The sequence below is a fragment of the Grampus griseus genome (genome assembly GCF_964374135.1).
Source record: "Grampus griseus genome assembly, chromosome: 3".
NCBI classification, from domain to species: domain Eukaryota; kingdom Metazoa; phylum Chordata; class Mammalia; order Artiodactyla; family Delphinidae; genus Grampus; species Grampus griseus.
The window spans coordinates 169,738,429-169,756,510 of NC_139019.1; the positions used below are offsets into that span (position 1 = coordinate 169,738,429).

An 18,082-nucleotide genomic window follows, 5' to 3' on the forward strand; every position below is an offset into this window, starting at 1 on the left:
AGGCAGCCTTTAGTGACAAGAGGATGAGGTGGCCTCCAGTTCTGTGGGAGGATGTCGCTGACTTGCTTGAATCATTCTGCTGGCTGGCAGGGCAGTGACAGCAGGAGCCCAGCCGGTCCCTCGGTCCCTCGAGAAGGAGGGCCTTGGGCTCTCCGACGTCATCGGCGGCAGCTGTGGGGGACCCTCCGTGTTTTCCTAGCATGTGAGATTCACCCTCAATCGAGGCCTTCACCACAGCTCACATTAGTCACACGCCGTTTGCAAAATGAGTCAGACAGGCCTGGGTTCGGTGCAGCCCAGTTGGGCTCCTGGCTCTCGGCAGACACGGCACCTCTGTGTGTGCCAGCTTTGTCCTTGGGGACAGTGGTTTCTAAGGTGACAGCGAGGGTTGGAGGCAAGGGTGTGTCAGGGTCTAGCACACTCTGGGCGCCCCCTCACTAAGCGTGTCTTGTTAGATTCGGGGGCTCGGGCGCAGGAGTCACCAGGCCATGCTCGGTCCCCTGCAGCGCTGCCCGCCTCTCGTAGGGCAGAGGGCTGTCCTCGCGCCACCTGTCCTGCCCAGGGGCTGCGCACCCACAGCTGCTGTGCTCCTGACCATATTTGGGCAAGAGGCGGTGGCCGCTATTAATAACCAGCGGGGCTGCCAGGGCACGGGGTGGTCTATAAAGCCAGACCCACCAGCCCTGAGAGGCTCCTTCAGCCCCCGAGACCTTTAGCCCCCCTGTTGTACAGAGAGAAAAAGAAAAGTAAGTACCGAAACCATCCCCTTGTCCCTCTGTCTGGCCCCACTCTGTGGCCTGAAAAGTGAGACACAGAACAGTGGTGAAAGACATACCCCATGCAAAGGACGTCTGAAACACAGCCTAGGGGGCACTTAACCGGCCCAGGTGGGAGGAGGGCAGTGAGGGGCGGGGAGGAGGAGGAGGGGGCTGGGACTTCTCCTCCCTGATTCTCCTTGTCCTGGAGGGGAGAGAGCCGGGGACCCCTGCCCTGGCCAGGTGACCCCAGGATGCATGTGTGTCTTGCAGTGATGGCCGTGGTGCCGGCTCCCCTCGGGGAGTGCGCGGCTTCCTCCCCCTGCCACCCCGACTCCCCCGGTGTCCCCCACCCCACCCCTCGGGGTTTTGCATTTTTGAGGGTCCCTGTATGGGAGGACTTCCAGACCCCTGCGGAAGTGAGCCCTGTTTGCATGATTGAAAGTTGCCTCTGCGCCCCCTCCCCTCCCGGGCTTGTTGAAGAGAAACTTAAAGGGAACGGGGAGGTGATGAGGACATTTCTTGGGTGCCCCAGGCTCCCTCCAGAATGTGCTGGGAGGACTTGGCAGGGGGGGCTCCTGAGTGGCAGCGGAGGGCATATGGCTGCCCCTGTCTGTGCCGGTCAGCCTGCTCCTCCCCCAGGCACTGGCTGGCCCCCTAGTCTGCCCCAACGATGCCCCCTCGGGGGCCTGGCAGACGGCACCTGAGGTGGAGGCAGCCTTTGGAGGTGACCGCCCTGGCCCTGTTGGGACGTGGGTAGGGCAGGCAGAGTAACTGCTGATTAAGATGGCCCCTGAGTGCTACTTGACATGAGTGGCAAGTGCTTGGGGTTGGGGGGGTCCTGAAATAGAATGAGGAAAGAAGGGCCCCGGGAGCCGGCTCTGCAGCCTTGCCCCACCTCCTGGAGCCTCTCCCTCCATCTTTCTCCCCCGATGGCTGTTAGGACATTTGGGGAAGGGCCCCAGGGCCGATCTCTGGTGGGGGGACTGTCCAGGGGCCCATGTGAGGACGCTTCGCATGGAAGGTCGCCTGTCTGTATGCGGTGAGCTGGGGTGGGGTAGGGTCTCCCTGGCAAGGCTTCCGAATTGGGGTGGCCTCAGAGGAGCCAGGTTCCAGCGAGAGGCCCGTGGGGTCCCGCCTACCTGCCTGGGCCCCCAGCAGTCCCGAGGCCACACCTCCTCCCCCACGGAGTGAGCTCCCTGGTGCGGGCAGGCCAGGCCCACTTCCCGGGGGTGGGGAATGACTTGGCCCAGCAAGGTGTCAGCCACAGGATGACTGGCACGTGAGTGTGTGTGTGTCACGTGGGTTTGTGTCAGGGTCTGTCCAATCCTGGGCTCTCAGCCTTCTCTGCACATCGAGTCCCTCTCGGGGCGCCTCCAGGGGGCGTTTTTTTTTTAAATTTGTTGTTTAATTTGTTTTTGTCTGCCTTAGGTCTTCATTGCTTCACGTGGGCTTTCTCTAGTTGTGGTGAGTGGAGGCTCCTCTTCGTTGTGGTGCGCGGGCTTCTCTTTGTGGTGACTTCTCTTGTTGCAGAGCACGGGCTCTAAGCACGCAGGCCTCAGTAGTTGTGGCACGAGGGCTCAATAGTTGTGGCTCACGGGCTTAGTTGCTCTGCAGCATGTGGGATCTTCCCGGACCAGGGCTCGAACCCGTGTCCCCTGCAAGATTCTTAACCACTGCGCCACCAGGGGAGTCCCAGGGGGATGGGGGTTTGAGCCAATTCTCTGCCCTTAGTCCAGGCTGTCTCCCCTCGGCACCGCTGACATTCGGGCTGGATTGTTCTTGGCTGTGGGCCTGTCCTGGGCGCTGCGGAGTGTGGAGCAGCATCCCTGGCCCCCACCCCCTTGATGCCAGGAGTCCCCCAGTGTGACAACCACAGTTGTCCCCAGACGTTGCCCAGTGTCCCCTGGGTGGGGGGCAGAGTCGCCCCCAGTTGAGAAGCACTGACCTGAGGTTGTTCTTAGCCTTCAGCGTTCCGGGAAGGTGGAGTGCTTATCCCTGGGCCTCCCCGGGATGATTTTAGGGGAGGGATGGGGGGCAGGCATTCTTAGTGTTTGTAGCGACGTGCTTTCAGGAAATTCAAGGTTTCCCATCCACAGCAAGGCCATGAAGTTTCCTCTTCCAACGAATTTAGTTAAAATCAATAAAATGAGCGAGACTCATAAAGAAAACTAATAAATACCATAGCAGTTATGGGGGAGTCTGCGGCCCCAGCCCTGTCACGAGGGTGGGAGGAGAACGAATGGCCTCAGAAGGAACCTCGGAGGGAGGCGCTGGGGGCATCGGGAGCTGGGGGGCCTCCACCGGGCCCGGGGTCGCAGGGGAGCCTGGCAGTGACTGGTCCTGCCGCCAGCCCAGGCAGGACAGTGGGCACAGCTGCGTCCCAGGCGCACCAGCCTGGCCTGGAACCCTGTTTCCTTCCTTTGTGGCCTGCAGCTAAGGGACTCCACCTCCGGGAGCCTCAGTTTCCTCATCTGCGGAAAAGGAGTAGGTTGTACTGGTCACAGGAGCATGGGAGACAATTCCCAGCCCCCATCCCGAACACCGGACAGGGGTCCAGCAGGTGTGAGTGCCCTCCCCGGGGTTGGGGGCCGGCCTGGAGCGGGGGGGGGCGGGCCTTGGGCTCCTTGTCCCAGTGAGTGGCAACACCTGCCACAAAAACCCAGCAGCAATGGGCATCCGAAGCCCAGGGGAGGACGCTGAGGCGCAGGTGGCACGTTACCTGCCCCGGGATCTCTCTCTAGGAAGGGGCTGAGGCGGCCGGCTTCTGGAGCCACCCACTTACGCTCTAGGCTGCCCGGTCTTAGGGTGTCCCGTCCTGGGGCCTGGGAAGACCGCCAGGCACTGACCTAGGGGGTGCTTGGTGGATGTGACAGGGGCACGTCAGGTTAGTCTTGGGGTTCTGTCTGGGGAGGGCAGGGGCTGGAAACGCACAGGTTAGCCCAGCTGGAGTCCACACTGTGCCCAGAGCTGCCCAGCCAGGGGCAGGTGGGGCTGGATTCACTGGGCCCATCAGGTGGCTGTGGGAGGAGTGAGAGAATCTTCCCGGGATACGGGTACTGAAGGCGGATGGGGCGAGGGTGAGCCGCCTGGCACACCTCCTTGGCTGGAGACGGTCCTGGGTCAGCATTTGACAGACGTGTTCAGATCTCAGCTCCGCTGAGTGACCTTGGGCAGGTCCCTTTCCTCTCTGAGCCCTAGAGAAGCGGGTCATAGAATAATCCGACCACTCAAGGTGGTCAGCCCCGATCAGGGTGACAAACTGTCTCAGTTTGCCTGGGCCCGGCCTTTCCCAGGTTGGGGAACTTTCAGTGCTGAAACTGGGAAAGTGCTGTGCAATCAGGATGCGGTGGTCCCCCATCCCGCTACTGTTCTTATAGTGACCGAGGTGTCTGGTGGCCAGGCAGGGCTCTGGCTGCCCCGGAGCCACCTCTCCCGTGTCCCTATCCCATCCTGGACTATTTCGGGCCTGGTGACCAGAGGATCAGCCTCACCGTGCTCCGTGACTGTGACAAAGGGCAGGCCTTGGCAGGCTGTCCGAGGCTCCCTCCACGCCCTGCACCAGCTCCCACCTGCCCTCCAGGACACACAGTGGGCTCTTCCCGCCACCCTCCACCCCAGACCTTGCATACACTGCAGCCATCAGCAGACGCTGCAGGAAATGAGTGATTTCAGCCGTGCAGACATGAGGGTCTCTACCCCAGCCCCCCAGCTCAGCCGTGTAGCTTGAAAGCAGCCACAGCTGACACGTACTCAAGTAGGTGTGGCTGCCAGCCAAGACAACTTTATTTATAGATGCTGAAATTTGAATTCCATGTAACTTGCATCTGTCACGAAATTTAATTCTTCTTGTTATTTTTTCCCATGACCATTTAAAAATGTGAAGCCATTCTTAGCTCGAGGGCTATACCAAAACATGCAGTGGGCTGGATTTAGCCCATGGGCCATACTTTGCTGCCCCAAGTACTACACACCCAATAAACATTTGTTGAGTGAATAATGTTTAGTGCCCCGTTAAAGCAGGCACTAATTTATTAGCGTGACAGTTACGTGCTGTTAGTGAGTATATGGTCATTTGTACATTTTTTTTGTACATTTTTTATTAAAGTCACAAGTGTTGGAAATGCCACCAAATAAAATAAAAGTCACATTGGGTGATTTTTTTTTGGGGGGGGGGGCTTCGAGGCTTGTGGGATCTTAGTTCCCCAACCAGGGATTGAACCCAGGCCCTTGGCAGAGAAAACATTGAGTCCTTCTGGACTACCAGGGAATTCCCGGCCCAGAGGACTTTAAAAAACAGCTTTATTGACATAGAATTAACATACCGTTCAATTTATCCATTTAATGTGTAAACTTCAGTTTTTGGGGTGTATTCACAGGGTTGTACAACCATCAACTACGATAAGCTTGAGAATATTTTGGGAATTCCCTGGCGGTCCAGTGGTTAGGTCTCTGCACTGTCACTGCCGAGGGGGCAGGTTCAACCCCTGGTCCGGGAACTAAGATCCCACAAACCGCGTGGCATGGCCGAAAAAAGAAAAAAAAAACTTGAGAATGTTTTATCCCCACTAGGAGCCACCCCCCACCCCTCCCCAGCCCCTGGCAACCACGAGTCTGCTTTCTGTCTCTCTGGATTTGCAAGGTTCGTCCTCCCGAGGCCTCTTTTCCCCCCGGCTTACAGGTGGGCATCTTCTCCCTGTGTCCTCACATGGTCTTCCCTCGGTGTGTCCCAACTTCTTCTTATATGGACACCAGTCATACTGGATTAAGGCCCACCCTCATGACCCCACTTTAACTTAGTGACCTCCAAATGCAGTCATACTCTGAGGTCCTAAGGGTCAGGGGCTTCAACATACGAATTTAAGTGTACACAATTCAGCCCATAATAGTGTCGTTTGCTTTTTGGTTTTGTTTGTTTGAAGCAAGGAGAGTCTTAACAGATTCAAATCCTGCTCAAACATACCAGGACATGGTGTTCTGAGCCATAAGGTACACAGCTTGTAAATGGCCTGGGATGGGAACCCAGCCCCTCCTGACTCTCGGCCTGTGGGCACTTTCACCTCTGTTCTGCAGCCCCCAGCAGACTAGCAGATACGGTGACCAACCATCTCGGTTGGTTGGTTCTGAGGGATTTCTGGGGAAGCAGGACTTTCCATGCTAAAGTAAAGGGATGGGAATTCCCTGGCAGTCCAGTGGTTAGGACTCCGCGCTTTCCCTGCCAAGGGCGCAGGTTCAAATTCCTGGTCGGGGAGCTAAGATACCGCAAGGCACGCAACGTATTAAAAAAAAAAAAAAAAAAAGTAAAGGGAAAGTATTTGGAAAATAGGGACAGTTGGTCACCCTACTAGTGATCTGCACTGGGTCTTCAGGTTGGTGGGGAAGGGGCTGCATGAGGCTTTAGCTGAAGCTAGTGCCAGGGATGAGCCCCAGGCCCAGCGGGGCCTCCCGGCTCTGCTGCCGTCCGTCTGTCCATCTGCTTACCACTCTCTCCTTTGTGTTTTGCTCTGTGCTGTATTGTGAGGCCACAGGGGCAAAGGGCAGTGGTGATTGCACCGCTAGGTGATTTCTGTTGGCAGGAAGGCTGTGTTTAGAAGGGACAGCAGCTGAGTAGGAGGCTCCCCGCAGCTGGGGCACAGGAAGTGAGCAGTTTCCCAGGAGCCTGGGACCCCGAGTCCAGGGCAGGACAGGACGTGTAGCGCCGACCTGCTGCCCAGCCCGTTCTGTGGTGAAGGGCAGGGAGCCTTGGGGCACACGGAGACCCCACTCCATGGATGCCACTGCCGGAAGCTCAGAGGACAGTGGGAGTGTTGTGTGGCAAGTGGGGGGCAGGGCTCTGGACGCCCACACTCCTCGCCCCACAGCCTTCTTGCCACCGACAAACATGAAAGCACACGGAACCCTCACTGCCCCTGTGCCCTGATCCTCCCTCCCCGCATCCCTTCCTTTTCTTTTTATTGAGGTGAAATTTCCATAACATACAATTAATCATTTTAAGTGAACAATTCAGTGACAGTTGGTGCATTCACAACGTTGTGCAACCATCCATCACCTCTAATTCCAGAACATTCCATCACCCCAAAAAGAAACCTTGTCCCTATCATCAGTCACTCCCGCACCCCGCCTTCCCCCGAAGCCCAGCCCCTGGCAACCATGAGTCTACTTTCTATCTCTGTGGATTTGCCGGTTCTGGACATTTCATATACGTGGAATCAGACAGTATTTGTCCTTCTGTGTCTGGCTTATTTTACTGAGCATCATGTCCTCAAGGTTCATCCATGTTGTACTGAGTGTCAGACTTTCCTTCTTCCTAAGGCCGTGTGTGGATGGACCACGTTTTGTTTATCCATCCATCATTTGATGGACTTTTTAGGTTGCTCTCACCTTTTGGCTACTGTGAATAGTGCTACTTTGAATCATTCATGTACAAGTTTTTGTTTGAACACCTGTTTTCAATCCTTTTGGTTATCTTCTGTAGGAGTGGAATTGCTAATTGGTAATTGTTTTTTTTTTTTCCCCCATAATTTCCAAATGTTCAATGGCTTTGTCCAAAACTGTCTACACTTCAGGTTTTTCCTGCCCTTCTGGACTGAGTGGGGTGGGTGGCTACAGTTCCACGGCTGGCCCTGGGGTATCACCCTCAGGTCAAGGGGTACCCTGTCCTCCTCCTGTCTGCCCCTACTCCGTCCACCCTCCCCCTCCCCGCCCTGTCTTCAGGCTCCACGGGAGCCTTCCAAACTCCCTTGGGCAAAAAGAACAGGGTCTGAGGAGACCTGAGTTCAAATACCAGCTCCCAAGCCACTGACCATATCTGAGCCTCAGTTTTCCCATCTGTGAAATGGGTATATATGATAAACTGCCTCACCAACATTCTAGGGAAGGCTCAGGGAGATGTGGTTCCTGGGACAGGGAGTGTGTCCTTACGAGCATCCTGGGTCATGAGAAGTAGGTGTCAGCTCCAGTCACGGAGGAGGCGCCGGGGTACAGTGACAGCGGGGCTCAGCTAAGAGTCAGGGGCACCCTCAGGCTTGGCTGACCTCCCAGCCCCTGCTCTGGGCCATGCTGCGCTGTTTTCTGAAAGCTGGCAGGAGATCTCCCTTTTGAGGAAGCTAGACCCAAAGACCCTCAAGCAGCCACCCAGGGTCACATTGCCATGGATCCAACGGGTGGAGACTGTAACTGCCCAGAGCCCTCGGTGTCACCCCCCCCGATGCCACCAATGCACCAAGGAGATGGGGCAGGAGGGTCCCTCTCAGCACGTCGAACACAACAGGCTGGACCCCAACGATTAAAAAACAGGATCAGGTTTAGTACGTAAGCCGCCATCGAGGTTACAGAAGCATCACGGGACAGAATGCCTGGGCCCTGAGATGCTGGGCTGTGAGTGGGGCCTCCACTCTCATATGTACAGACTTCCCCAAAGGGAAATGGTCACGCAGTGTCTGGCTGGGATGCCACCAGCCTGGCCGTACTGTGGCCGGAATTGTGTCTGGGTCCCTGCATTGGGGGCTGGGCCCCTCCTCTCCAGCCACACCTAGGAGCGGTTCAGAAGCGAGTTCTGAATGTCTTCCAGGACTTGGTGGAAGAGCTCCTCACGGGACTTCATGCCGTCCAGGTACACTGAAATCAGAAAGGCCACAGTCAGGGGCCCTGGGGGCCCAACCGTGGCCCGGGTCACTGGGGCTGCTGCCAGGAGGCGGGGGGCCAGCTCACAGAGGACTAGAGGACTGCAGGTCAGGAGGAAGCTGGCCTGCAGAGTCAGCCTGCGGGAACAGACCAGCCTCTGGGGCCCAAAGCGAGAGAGACTGGTGGTGAGACCCGAGGAGGGACTTTCAGGTTTCCCAAATGGTCCCAGTGGGGAGGAGCTGGCCTCATCTTACTCAGGGACTTACCCACTTCCACGCCATTGGCCTCCATCTCCCGCTTATACTTCTGGTACATAGGCCACACGTGGCCGTCGAAGAGGCCGGGGGGGTCGGGGACCATGTAGCGTCGAGTACTGGGGAGGGAGATGGGCAAGAATGAGCAACACCCATGTCGCCCAAGGGTGATGCCACAAGCAGAGCCTGGGGTGAGGGAACTAGATCGGGGTGGCACCACTGAGAACGGGGACCCCACTGATTCAGGGGCCCCGTGCTGGGGCCTGGGTGCCCCAACTTCCAGCATTTTCCCCGGTGGGCCTGGGAGATGCCCAGGGTAGGGCATGGGTGGGCCACGCTCTCCAGGCCGCAGGCTATGGGCCTCTGGAACCCAGCACTGACCACCCAGGTGCCTGCTGCCCGTCAGCCTGCAGCTTCAGGGTGGCCATGTCCAGCAGGCATTACCCAGTTTCCTGGTCCCACCTGGGAATGCAGACAGGGCCCCCAAGCTCACCTTCTCCTCCACTTGCACTCTTCGTACGGGACGGTCAGGAAGTACCGTCGGCTATACAAGTCCACCAGGGGCCTGGCAGGGGTAGGGGACCCGGTCAGCGCCCGTGGGTCAAAGTACACAACCCCCCATGGCCTTGGCCTCCAGGGACATTCCTGGGTGATGAGGACTGGTTGTGGGGGGGGCGGTTTGTCTGGGCTGATTCGGTTAGGGATGAGTGAGGGGACCAGCATCGGCCAGCCTCCTACTATGCCCGCATTAGCCCCCCACCCTGAGGATGGAATCCTCCCTCTCTCCCAATTTGGATGGGCCCAAAGAGGTACGATGTCCTGCCCAGGGTCACCCAGCAAGGTTGTCTGTCAAAATAGAGACTTGGTGACCTGGGAGGGCCCAGATTGTCCGGGGCCCAGACCTGGAGATGCTCACTTGTAGCTGTAGAGAAGGAAGCCTTCCAGGATGAGGATGTGGGTGTCTGAGGCGTCTAGCTGGACACTGACCCCGTGGGCACGGGCGAACTTCTGGGGGCTGCTCATCCAGGCCTGCACGGTGCTCAGCATGGCCTCCATGTCCAGGGACTCCAGCACTGGGGGCGGGAAAGCGAGTGTTGGTGGGGTGGGGGCCGTGGGGCAGTGAGGGCAGGGGGCGCGGGGCTGCCGTCCGTCCTTACCGTCCCACTGTTTGAAGCCGTCCTCCCCAACTGCTATTTGGTCTTGGGGCTGAAACAGAGGAGCCCAAGCCGCGGGCTCAGTGCCCGCCTTCCCACCTTACCCCACCCTGGGGTGACAGCGCCTGGAGAGCCCCCAGTGAGGGTCTGGGTGCCCCTGCCTGCCTCGGCCCCCTGCAGCTGATAGTCATAGGCTTCGAGGTCCCAGGCGGGGGTGGGGGGCTCCAGGCTGGCATTCAGAACCCCTCCCCAACCTTGTGACTGTTGGGACCAGGGGCGGGGTGATTTTGCATCTATGATCTAGTTACCCCCTCACCCTCCACAAAGCATCAAGGGCGGGCTCAGAGCCCATTTTGCAGATGGGAAAGTGGAGTTGCAGAGGATAAAGGGTACCACCCAGGTGGCACGCACCCTCTGGGAACTGCAGTTTCCCCATCTGTCCCATGGGGAACGGGTGTGCCGTGAGAACGTGCCAGGCACGCAGTAGGTGCTCAGTAACCGAGATCGCCGGTCCCTCGATCTCCCGACTCGGGTTAGCCCAGGGTGCCCCGGGAGGGGTCTGCTCCCCTGAGTCTCCTCGGGGCTGCCACCCCCCGTCCCCAGCCAGGGCAGCTACCTTGAAGAAGTCATCCTGGTGGATCACACAGCAGTTGGGCAGTGACTTAAGGAGGCTGTTGGTCAGTGTGGTCTTGCCGCCGTTGGTCATGCTGTGGAGAGAGCATACACGTGAGGCTGCCTGGGTCCCCTCTCTGGACCTCTCTGGGTCTGAGGGGCCCCCAGGATCAGACTCAAATCTAAAACACAGGCCTGTAGGGACTTTCCTGGTGGTCCAGTGGTTAGGACGCTGCGCTTCCACTGCAGGGGGCGTGATTCGATCCCTGGTTGGGAACTAAGATCCCGCAAGCCAAGCTGCGTGGCCAAAAACAAAACAAAGCAAAACAAACACAGGCCTGTAAAACAGTAGAGCTAAGAGGGTATTTCTATTCATGTTAGGTCAGAGGAGGCTTTCTAATCAGCCGATCTGGACTGCCTGGCCCACTACTGCCCACTGCCCGCTGGGGCCAGGCACAGGCCTGTGCTCACCTGCCTGACGAAACAGAGAAAGGGGGCAGAGGGTATGAAAACAAACAACCAAAAAAGTGAACACAGCCTTGGCTGGGGTCATGGAAGCACTGTTTTCTGTGTTCAGACTCGTCCAGTGTTACTGCAAACCCAGGAGGTGGTGCCCGGAGCTCGAGGAAACTGAGGCCCACGTGTGACTTAGCCTCAGCAGGGCTTTAAAAAAAGCCAAATTGTTAAAGCAAGTGCAAACTGGGGGAGAAAAAGATATTTGTGATAGGAAAACCGGCAGTTCACTGCAAAACCGGGAAGAGATAATCACCTTATGACAAAGGGAAAGGATTATTAAAAAAAGTAATGGGCAAAGCCGGGTGACCACCTCATCCTGGTGTGCCCGGGATGTCTCTGGTTTTAGTGCTCAAAGTCACAAATCCTGGGGACCCTTCAGTCCCAGGAAGAGCAGGACGGATGGTCACCCTAAGGACTCTGGACTGGGGCCGCTGAAGGACAGAGAAGGCTGGCTGTCAGGCCTTTCTGGGAATGAGTGTCCCCTTGACCTGGTTGTCCCTCTCCTAGGAATCAGGGGTGGAAAGCTGGGTGTGGAAGGGGGGGGACCTGCAGCCGTTTAAAAGGGCCAATGGGAAAGGTGACCCCCATACATTAAGGGGAGCAGGTTAGAACATGCCTGATGTTAATTTGACTTGCTGCTGAAAGACACACGGTGCTCTCAGGGCCGGCTACAGAACGTGCAGAAATGGAGGGCCCTGGTCTCTATTAGGAATTTAAAGAGGGTGATGGAGCATTAAACCAAGAGGGGGAGGACCCAGGGCGACCTCCCGGGTGGGAGCGCCAAGCCAGCCCTGCTTATGCTAAATGCTTCTCGAGCATCATCTTAAAAAGGCCTGGTTACTGGTAATAAATCTCCGGGAAGGCAAGGCCCCTGCCTGGGGTCAGCAGAAGTGGCTGCAAAGGCAGGTGCCACACAGCCAGGGGAGTGCCATTCTGGGGACTCCGCAGCACCTGCCCACGTGCCTCCCTGGGGTCGGAGTTTCCCCACCTTCCTCCCCTTCGCCCCCCACCCCCCCGCGCGCCTTAAGGAAGGTCGGCCTGGGCTTTATAAAGTCTTCTATTCCCCCTCTGAATCTAGTCAGGGGTGCGGCATGGGGAAGTGACTTACATTTGGAATTTTTTAATTGGGCCCCGCACCCGGCCCTGTGCCGAACAGAGGGCAGAGACCCCTCCCCGCACTCCGACCTTGGGCATCGGGTCCCTGCGACACCAGTCGCCAGGCAGCCCTCCATTCATTCCCCGGCCTCCTGCCCAGGCCACCTCGGCCCGCACAGGAGAGCACCCGGCCGGCCTCTCCCGAGAGCTCGGCGCCTTTGCCCCCGCGGGGCGGTCCGCCCGGGGCCCTGGACGCTCACCCTCCGATGCCCACAATGTACTTCATCTCCGCGCGGAGGGGCGGCGGGGACCGCTGTTGGCAGGCCAACTCCCGACTCCCTGGTACCCGGCTGGGCCCGACCCCGCAGTGCGTCCCGGCTTCATTGAGAAAACCCTGCGCCTTTATAGGCTGGAGCAGCCCGGAGGCCGCCCCCAGGGAGGCGGCCCACGGCCTATGGGGAGCGCGGCCGGCGGCGCGATGAAGTGTTGGGCGGGGAGCGCTGGGGACGCCGCACCTGTTCCCACTGGATGGAAATAGCTCCACGCTGTCTTTTGCCTAAATTAGTCACGGGTCGGCCGGGCAGGGGGGTGCGGGTGGAAGTCACCCCGCTGCCTCTTCCCCCCTCCTCCCCGCCTGCCCCCTCCTAGCCAGACTGCCCACGGGGCAGATAACCAGCCACACCTCCTCCCTCCCTAAAAATATCCAGCCCGGTGTGTACCCTCGCCTGACCCTGACATTAAGGCCGGTTCTGGGGGCTGAAAAAAGGAACTCACCCCCCCTTCCCCGTCTCCAGCGACAACAGCGGGCCAGTCCCAGAGGTACCACACGACAGGGGACTTCCTTTTCCAAGGGGGTTGATGCCAAGATGAACTTAAGCTTTGTTCTCGTGACCCTGGCCGCCAGGAAATCTCAGCGTGACACCAGTGGCTGTTCAGCGGGCGCCCACGTGAGGGCTAGCGTCACTGCGTTTGGCTTCAGGCCTCTCAGCAGCTAGGGGGTGGGGTAGGCAGGGCCCTGCTGATCCCCGCCCCCTTACTGACCGGATGGGACCACATGCCCCACCCCGCCTCCCCACCAGAGGAGACCTTTTGGTTTCAGGACCCCTTTTCCACTCTTGAAAAGGACTGAGGCCCCGGGGAGCTTTTCTTTAAATAGATTATCGTCATGGATAATATTTACCACGTTATACATTAAAACTGAGAAAAATTAAAGGTTTGTTAACTTTAAAAAATGACAACCAGTGTCTTCCCTCGTGGTCCAGTGGGTAAGACTCCACATTCCCAATGCAGGGGGCCTGGGTTCCATCCCTGGTGGGGGAACTAGATCCCGCATGCTGCAACTAAGAGTTCACATGCTGCAACTAAAAAAAAAAAGGACAACTGATCACTACATGGTCACATAAACATAATACATATATTTTTAATTTATTTATGTTCGGCTGTGTTGCGTCTTCGTTGCTGCACACGGGCTTTCTCTAGTTGCACGGAGCGGGGGCTACTCTTTGTTGCAGTGCACGTGCTTCTTATTGCGGTGGCTTCTCTTGTTGTAGAGCATGGGCTGTAGGCGCGCAGACTTCAGTAGTTGTGGCACAAGGGCTCAGTAGTTGTGGCGCACGGGCTTAGTTGCTCCACGGCGTGTGGGATCTTCACGGACCAGGGATCGAACCTGTGTCCCCTGCATTGGCAGGCGGATTCTTAACCACTGTGCCACCAGGGAAGCCCCAAATATAATATTTTTAATGAAAAATAATAACATTTTTTAAATTAAAAAAAAGGGAGTGGGCTTGATCAAATTAAAAATGTCTTGTGCATTGAACGACGTTATTAAGGAAGTGAAAAGACAAAGCAGGGTGTGGGAGAAAATTTTTACAAGTCATATATTGATATATGGTAAGGGGTTACTAGCCAGAATATATAAAGAACTCTTACAAGTCAACAACAAAAAGACAAACGACCCAATTTAAAAATGGGCAAAGAATCTGAATCGACATTTCTCCAAAGAAGATATACTCATGGCCAACAAACACATGAAAAGATGCTCAGCATCACTGATTATCAGGGAAATGCAAATCAAAACCACAGTGAGAGAACACTCACGCCTACTAGGGTAGCCATAGTCAAAGAGATGGACGATAAAGAGTGTTGGTGAGAATGGGGAGATACGGCGACCCTGTGTGTTGCTGGTGGGGATGGAAAATGGGACAGTCGCTGTGGAAAACAGTTGGCGGTTTTATGACCCAATTTCACTTCAAAGTGTCTACCCAAGAGAAATGAAAACATATGTGCCCACAGAAGCTTGTACGTGAATGTTTACAGCAGCATAATTCACAGGCGCCAAAAGGTAGAAACAACTCAAGTGTCCATCCACAGATGATGGATACACAAACTGTGTTCCATCCGCACATGGAATATTATTCAGCCATGAAAAGGGTGAAGCACTGACAGTCGCTGCAACATGGATGGACCTTGAGAACACGATGCTCAGTGAGAGAAGCCAGACACAGAAGGACACACAGTGTGTGGATCCATTGACGGGAAACGTTCAGAACAGGCAGATCCACAGACACAGAGAGTGGGTTCCTGGTTGTCAGGGGCTGGGAGTGGGAAAATAGGGAGTGATTACTTATATGGTGTTCTTCTGGGGTGATGAGAATGTTCTGGAATTAGAGGTGATGGTTGCACAGCATTGTGAACGCACTAAATGTCACTGAATCGTATACTTTACAATAATGGCTAGTTGTGTATTATGTGAATTTCACCTCAATTAACAACAAAAAAAACTGAGAACCTTTCCAGCTACAATCACAGGGAAGGGACATGTAGCTACAGCAGAAGGTTCAGAAAGATACCCTGCTGCTGCCTGTGAGGATGGAGGATGGGGCTGTGAGCCAAGGATGCGGCACCTCTAGAAGCTGGAAAAGGCGGGAACTGATGCTCCCGTGCAGCCTCTGGAAGGAACCAGCCCTGCCCACATCTTTTTTTTTTTTTTTTTTTTTTTTTTTTTTTGCGGTACGCGGGCCTCTCACTGTTGTGGCCTCTCCCGTTGCGGAGCACGGGCTACGGACGCGCAGGCTCAGCGGCCATGGCTCACGGGCCCAGCTGCTCCGCGGCATGTGGGATCCTCCCGGACCGGGGCACAAACCCGTGTCCCCTGCATCGGCAGGCGGACTCTCAACCACTGCGCCACCAGGGAAGCCCACCTGCCCACATCTTGATCTTAGCCCCGTGAGACCCGTGTCAGACTCCTCACCTCCAGAACTGTCAGAGAATAAATTCATCTTGTTGAAATTTAAAAAAAATTTTTAGGTAAAAGAGTGATATTCTACATTTTTGCAAGTCTCTTTAATATCTGGTTTAGAAGGATTCTCACATCTGCTTGTCATTCAGCCCACTTCCATAGTTGTCTTGGTTGATATATAGGAAGAAAACCCAGCTTCACACAGAGAGAGGAGGATTTTTAGCCTTTTTAGGACATCATGGGTAGTCTTCTTTGTCCTACACCCGAACTGGACAGGTAGAGGTTTATGAAGGTGGCCTGTTCTCTTTCATTCTCTGCTCCATTAAAGGCCATTCGTCTATCTTTGCACTTTGTTTTATTTTATTTTAATTTTAATTTTTGGCCACACCGTGCGGCATGTGGAATCTTAGTTCCCCGACCAGGGATCCAACCCGTGCTCCCCTGCATTGGGAGCACAGAGTCTTAACCATTGGTCCGCCAGGGAAGTCCCTGTCTTTGCACTTTGAATGGATCTTTTGCTCATGTGTGATTTTGACCTTGAAGACCCCCTGAAAGGGTCTCAGCAACCACCACCCTCACCCAAACTGGACACACTTTAAGAAGCCCTGGTTAAGAATCCTGCATGTGAATCTTGGTTCTGCCACTTGCCACCTGGGGGAGCTCGGGCCCCACCCTTGCATCTCTGTGCCTCACCTGTTCTTATCTTTATAAAGGGAGGCTGCTGGCCCCAACCAAGGGAGGGAGGCTCTCTTTGGCTTTGGGCTTCCACCTCCAGGAGTCTTTATGAAGGGAGGATGCCCTGCCCTACCCATCACTTACCTGTCCCTCAGCACCCAGAGCTGCTGCCACAGGGCCTTTGTACATGCTGTTCTCTCTTCCAGGAACCCCTCTCCTCTTACCCAATCGTCCTCCCCTGGGCTAACTTTGACTAAGCCATCCTGTGTCACCTTGGACATCAGTCCCCTCCTCCAGGAAGCCTTTCTGGATCCCCATTCCCTCCCTCCACACTGTGAGTTCCCTCCGGGGCAGGCAGGGCCAGATGTGTCTTGTTCTCTGATGTGTCCCGGGTGCCTAACAAGGGTGGGTCCACAAAAGGCAGAGGCTCCCTAAATGGTAGCACAGGGAATGAATGAAACAGGGAGGGGCAGGAGATCTTTGAATCCAGCCGCCAGGTGAAACACGAGGGTGTTTCAGCAAGAATCTGCTAAGTCAGTATAGCCAGAATCCCCCCCTTACCCCTCACATCTCCTCCTAGTGATTCTCTGTCCACCGACCCCACCGGCTCCTTCGCTGTGAACCTGCTTGCCTGTGCTGTTAGGAGTGGAGCCATTGCAGTAGCTCCTGAGTACAATCCGGTTTTACAGATTGAACTGTCTGGCACTGGTTTTTCTTTAAACCAACTACCTCTGTATGATGGCCAGAGGGAGGAGCTTTGTAAAAACCCAGACCAGGGGCTGTCTTTCCTCTGTTTCAACTCTCCTTTGCCACATGCCTCCCCATTCTTATTTGCATTTAAAAGAAGCACAGGGACTTCCCTGGTGGTCCAGTGGTTAAGACTCCACGCTTTCAATGCAGGGGGCCCCCCGCGTTCAATCCCTGGTCAGGGAACTAGATCCTGCATGCTGCAACTAAAGAAAAAGATCCTGCGTGCCACAACTAAAAATAAATAAAGAAAAGAAAAGAAAAGAAGCCCACTGTCCTCATGCCCAGGCCCTGCCCTGTCTGGACCGCCATGACTTCCCTTACCCACCCCCCCCCCCCGCCCCGATTCCACCGGCAGGGCCCGCTGTGGCCAAGATAGCTGCTGAGGACCAACCAGCGGTGGAGACAGAAAATGATGGACCTTGTTGATAACTGGTTAATGGACTCACCTAGTGGCCTCAGGCAGGACTCACCTGGCACAGAAGTCAGGAGAGGTCACTGGGAGCAGTGACCCTCACTTCAAAGGTGGCCACCAGGGGCAGAGTGAGCAAATGGCCAAGACAGGGGTCTTGTCCACTGGCTCCCACCCCCTTCTCCCCCGTCCAGCCCCTTCTGGGTCTCAGTTGCCTCTCTTGGCAACTCAGCGTGGCCGGACCTGTGCCACTGAGCTCCATCAGCTGCCCCGTAGGCAGGGGAAAGCCAGCTCTGGGTGTGACCTCCACTGAGCTCCATCAGCTGCCCCGTAGGCAGGGGAAAGCCAGCTCTGGGTGTGACCTCCGGCTCAGTTTCAGTGGCAAGAATTTCCTGGGAGCCCCCTTGTGGGGCATGTGGCCCAAGCCATGGGTGATGGTGACATGCCCAGATAGAGGCCCTGGCAGGGCACTGCTGGGAGGCCTCCTGGTCGGCGCACCCTGGCACATGGGCTCCCAGTGCAGACCTGCTGATCCTCAAACAGCCCACTGGTCCAAGGTTATTAAAAGTGACCATCCTGGGCTTCCCTGGTGGTGCAGTGGTTGAGGGTCCGCCTACCGATGCAGGGGACACGGGTTCGTGCCCCGGTCCGGGAAGATCCCACATGCCGCGGAGCAGCTGGGCCCGTGAGCCATGGCCGCTGCGCCTGCGCGTCTGGAGCCTGTGCTCCGCAACGGGAGAGGCCACAGCAGTGAGAGGCCCGCGTACCACAAAAAAAAAAAAAAAAAGTGACCATCCTGTCCCATAGTATGAAACGTCCAGAACAGGCAAATCCACAGAGACAGAGAGTGGATTCTTGGTTGTCAGGGGCTAGGGGAGGGGTGGGGGGGGTGATTGCTAATGGGGATGGGGTCTCCTTTTGTGGGGATGGAAAAGCTCTGGACCGGAGGTAATGGCTGCACAACACTGTGAATGTGCTGAATGCCACTGATAGTAAAAATC

At 56.2% G+C, this 18,082-nt stretch overlaps 1 protein-coding gene and 1 long non-coding RNA gene across 8 annotated transcripts in view; one reads left to right on the forward strand and one right to left on the reverse strand.

The window, feature by feature from the left end:
• Positions 1-667: 667 nt before the first annotated feature.
• The window catches only part of LOC309820425, a 61,648-nt gene continuing 44,233 nt past the window's right edge, over positions 668-18,082 (forward strand). For all 5 annotated transcript variants that reach the window (XR_014296511.1, XR_014296512.1, XR_014296513.1 and 2 more), the window contains exons 1-2: positions 668-746; positions 2,187-2,222. This is a non-coding gene — a long non-coding RNA (uncharacterized lncRNA). The remainder of the gene's footprint in view (positions 747-2,186; positions 2,223-18,082) is intronic.
• NMRK2 (nicotinamide riboside kinase 2) lies at positions 8,059-12,907 on the reverse strand. Of its 3 annotated transcripts, none has more exons than XM_082652350.1 (7): positions 12,784-12,907; positions 10,403-10,493; positions 9,790-9,838; positions 9,549-9,705; positions 9,126-9,197; positions 8,645-8,751; positions 8,059-8,372 (listed from the first exon to the last, which is right to left on the reverse strand). In XM_082652350.1, exons 2-7 carry the CDS (start codon positions 10,490-10,492, stop codon positions 8,287-8,289), a joined length of 561 nt encoding a protein of 186 aa, XP_082508476.1. In that variant the 5' UTR covers position 10,493; positions 12,784-12,907; the 3' UTR covers positions 8,059-8,286. The 3 variants fall into 3 exon arrangements, with proteins under 3 accessions (XP_082508476.1, XP_082508474.1, XP_082508475.1); XM_082652348.1 differs by lacking the exon at positions 12,784-12,907 and adding an exon at positions 12,270-12,421; XM_082652349.1 differs by lacking the exon at positions 12,784-12,907 and adding an exon at positions 12,291-12,371.

Coding starts and splice junctions, on each gene's coding strand:
- NMRK2 (XM_082652348.1), bottom strand. CDS start 12,295: ATGAAGTACATTGTGGGCATCGGAGG. Junction 9,839..10,402: donor ACCAGGATGACTTCTTCAAG/GTAGCTGCCCTG, acceptor CCTCTGTTTCAG/CCCCAAGACCAAATAGCAGT. Junction 8,373..8,644: donor GGCCAATGGCGTGGAAGTGG/GTAAGTCCCTGA, acceptor TTCTGATTTCAG/TGTACCTGGACGGCATGAAG.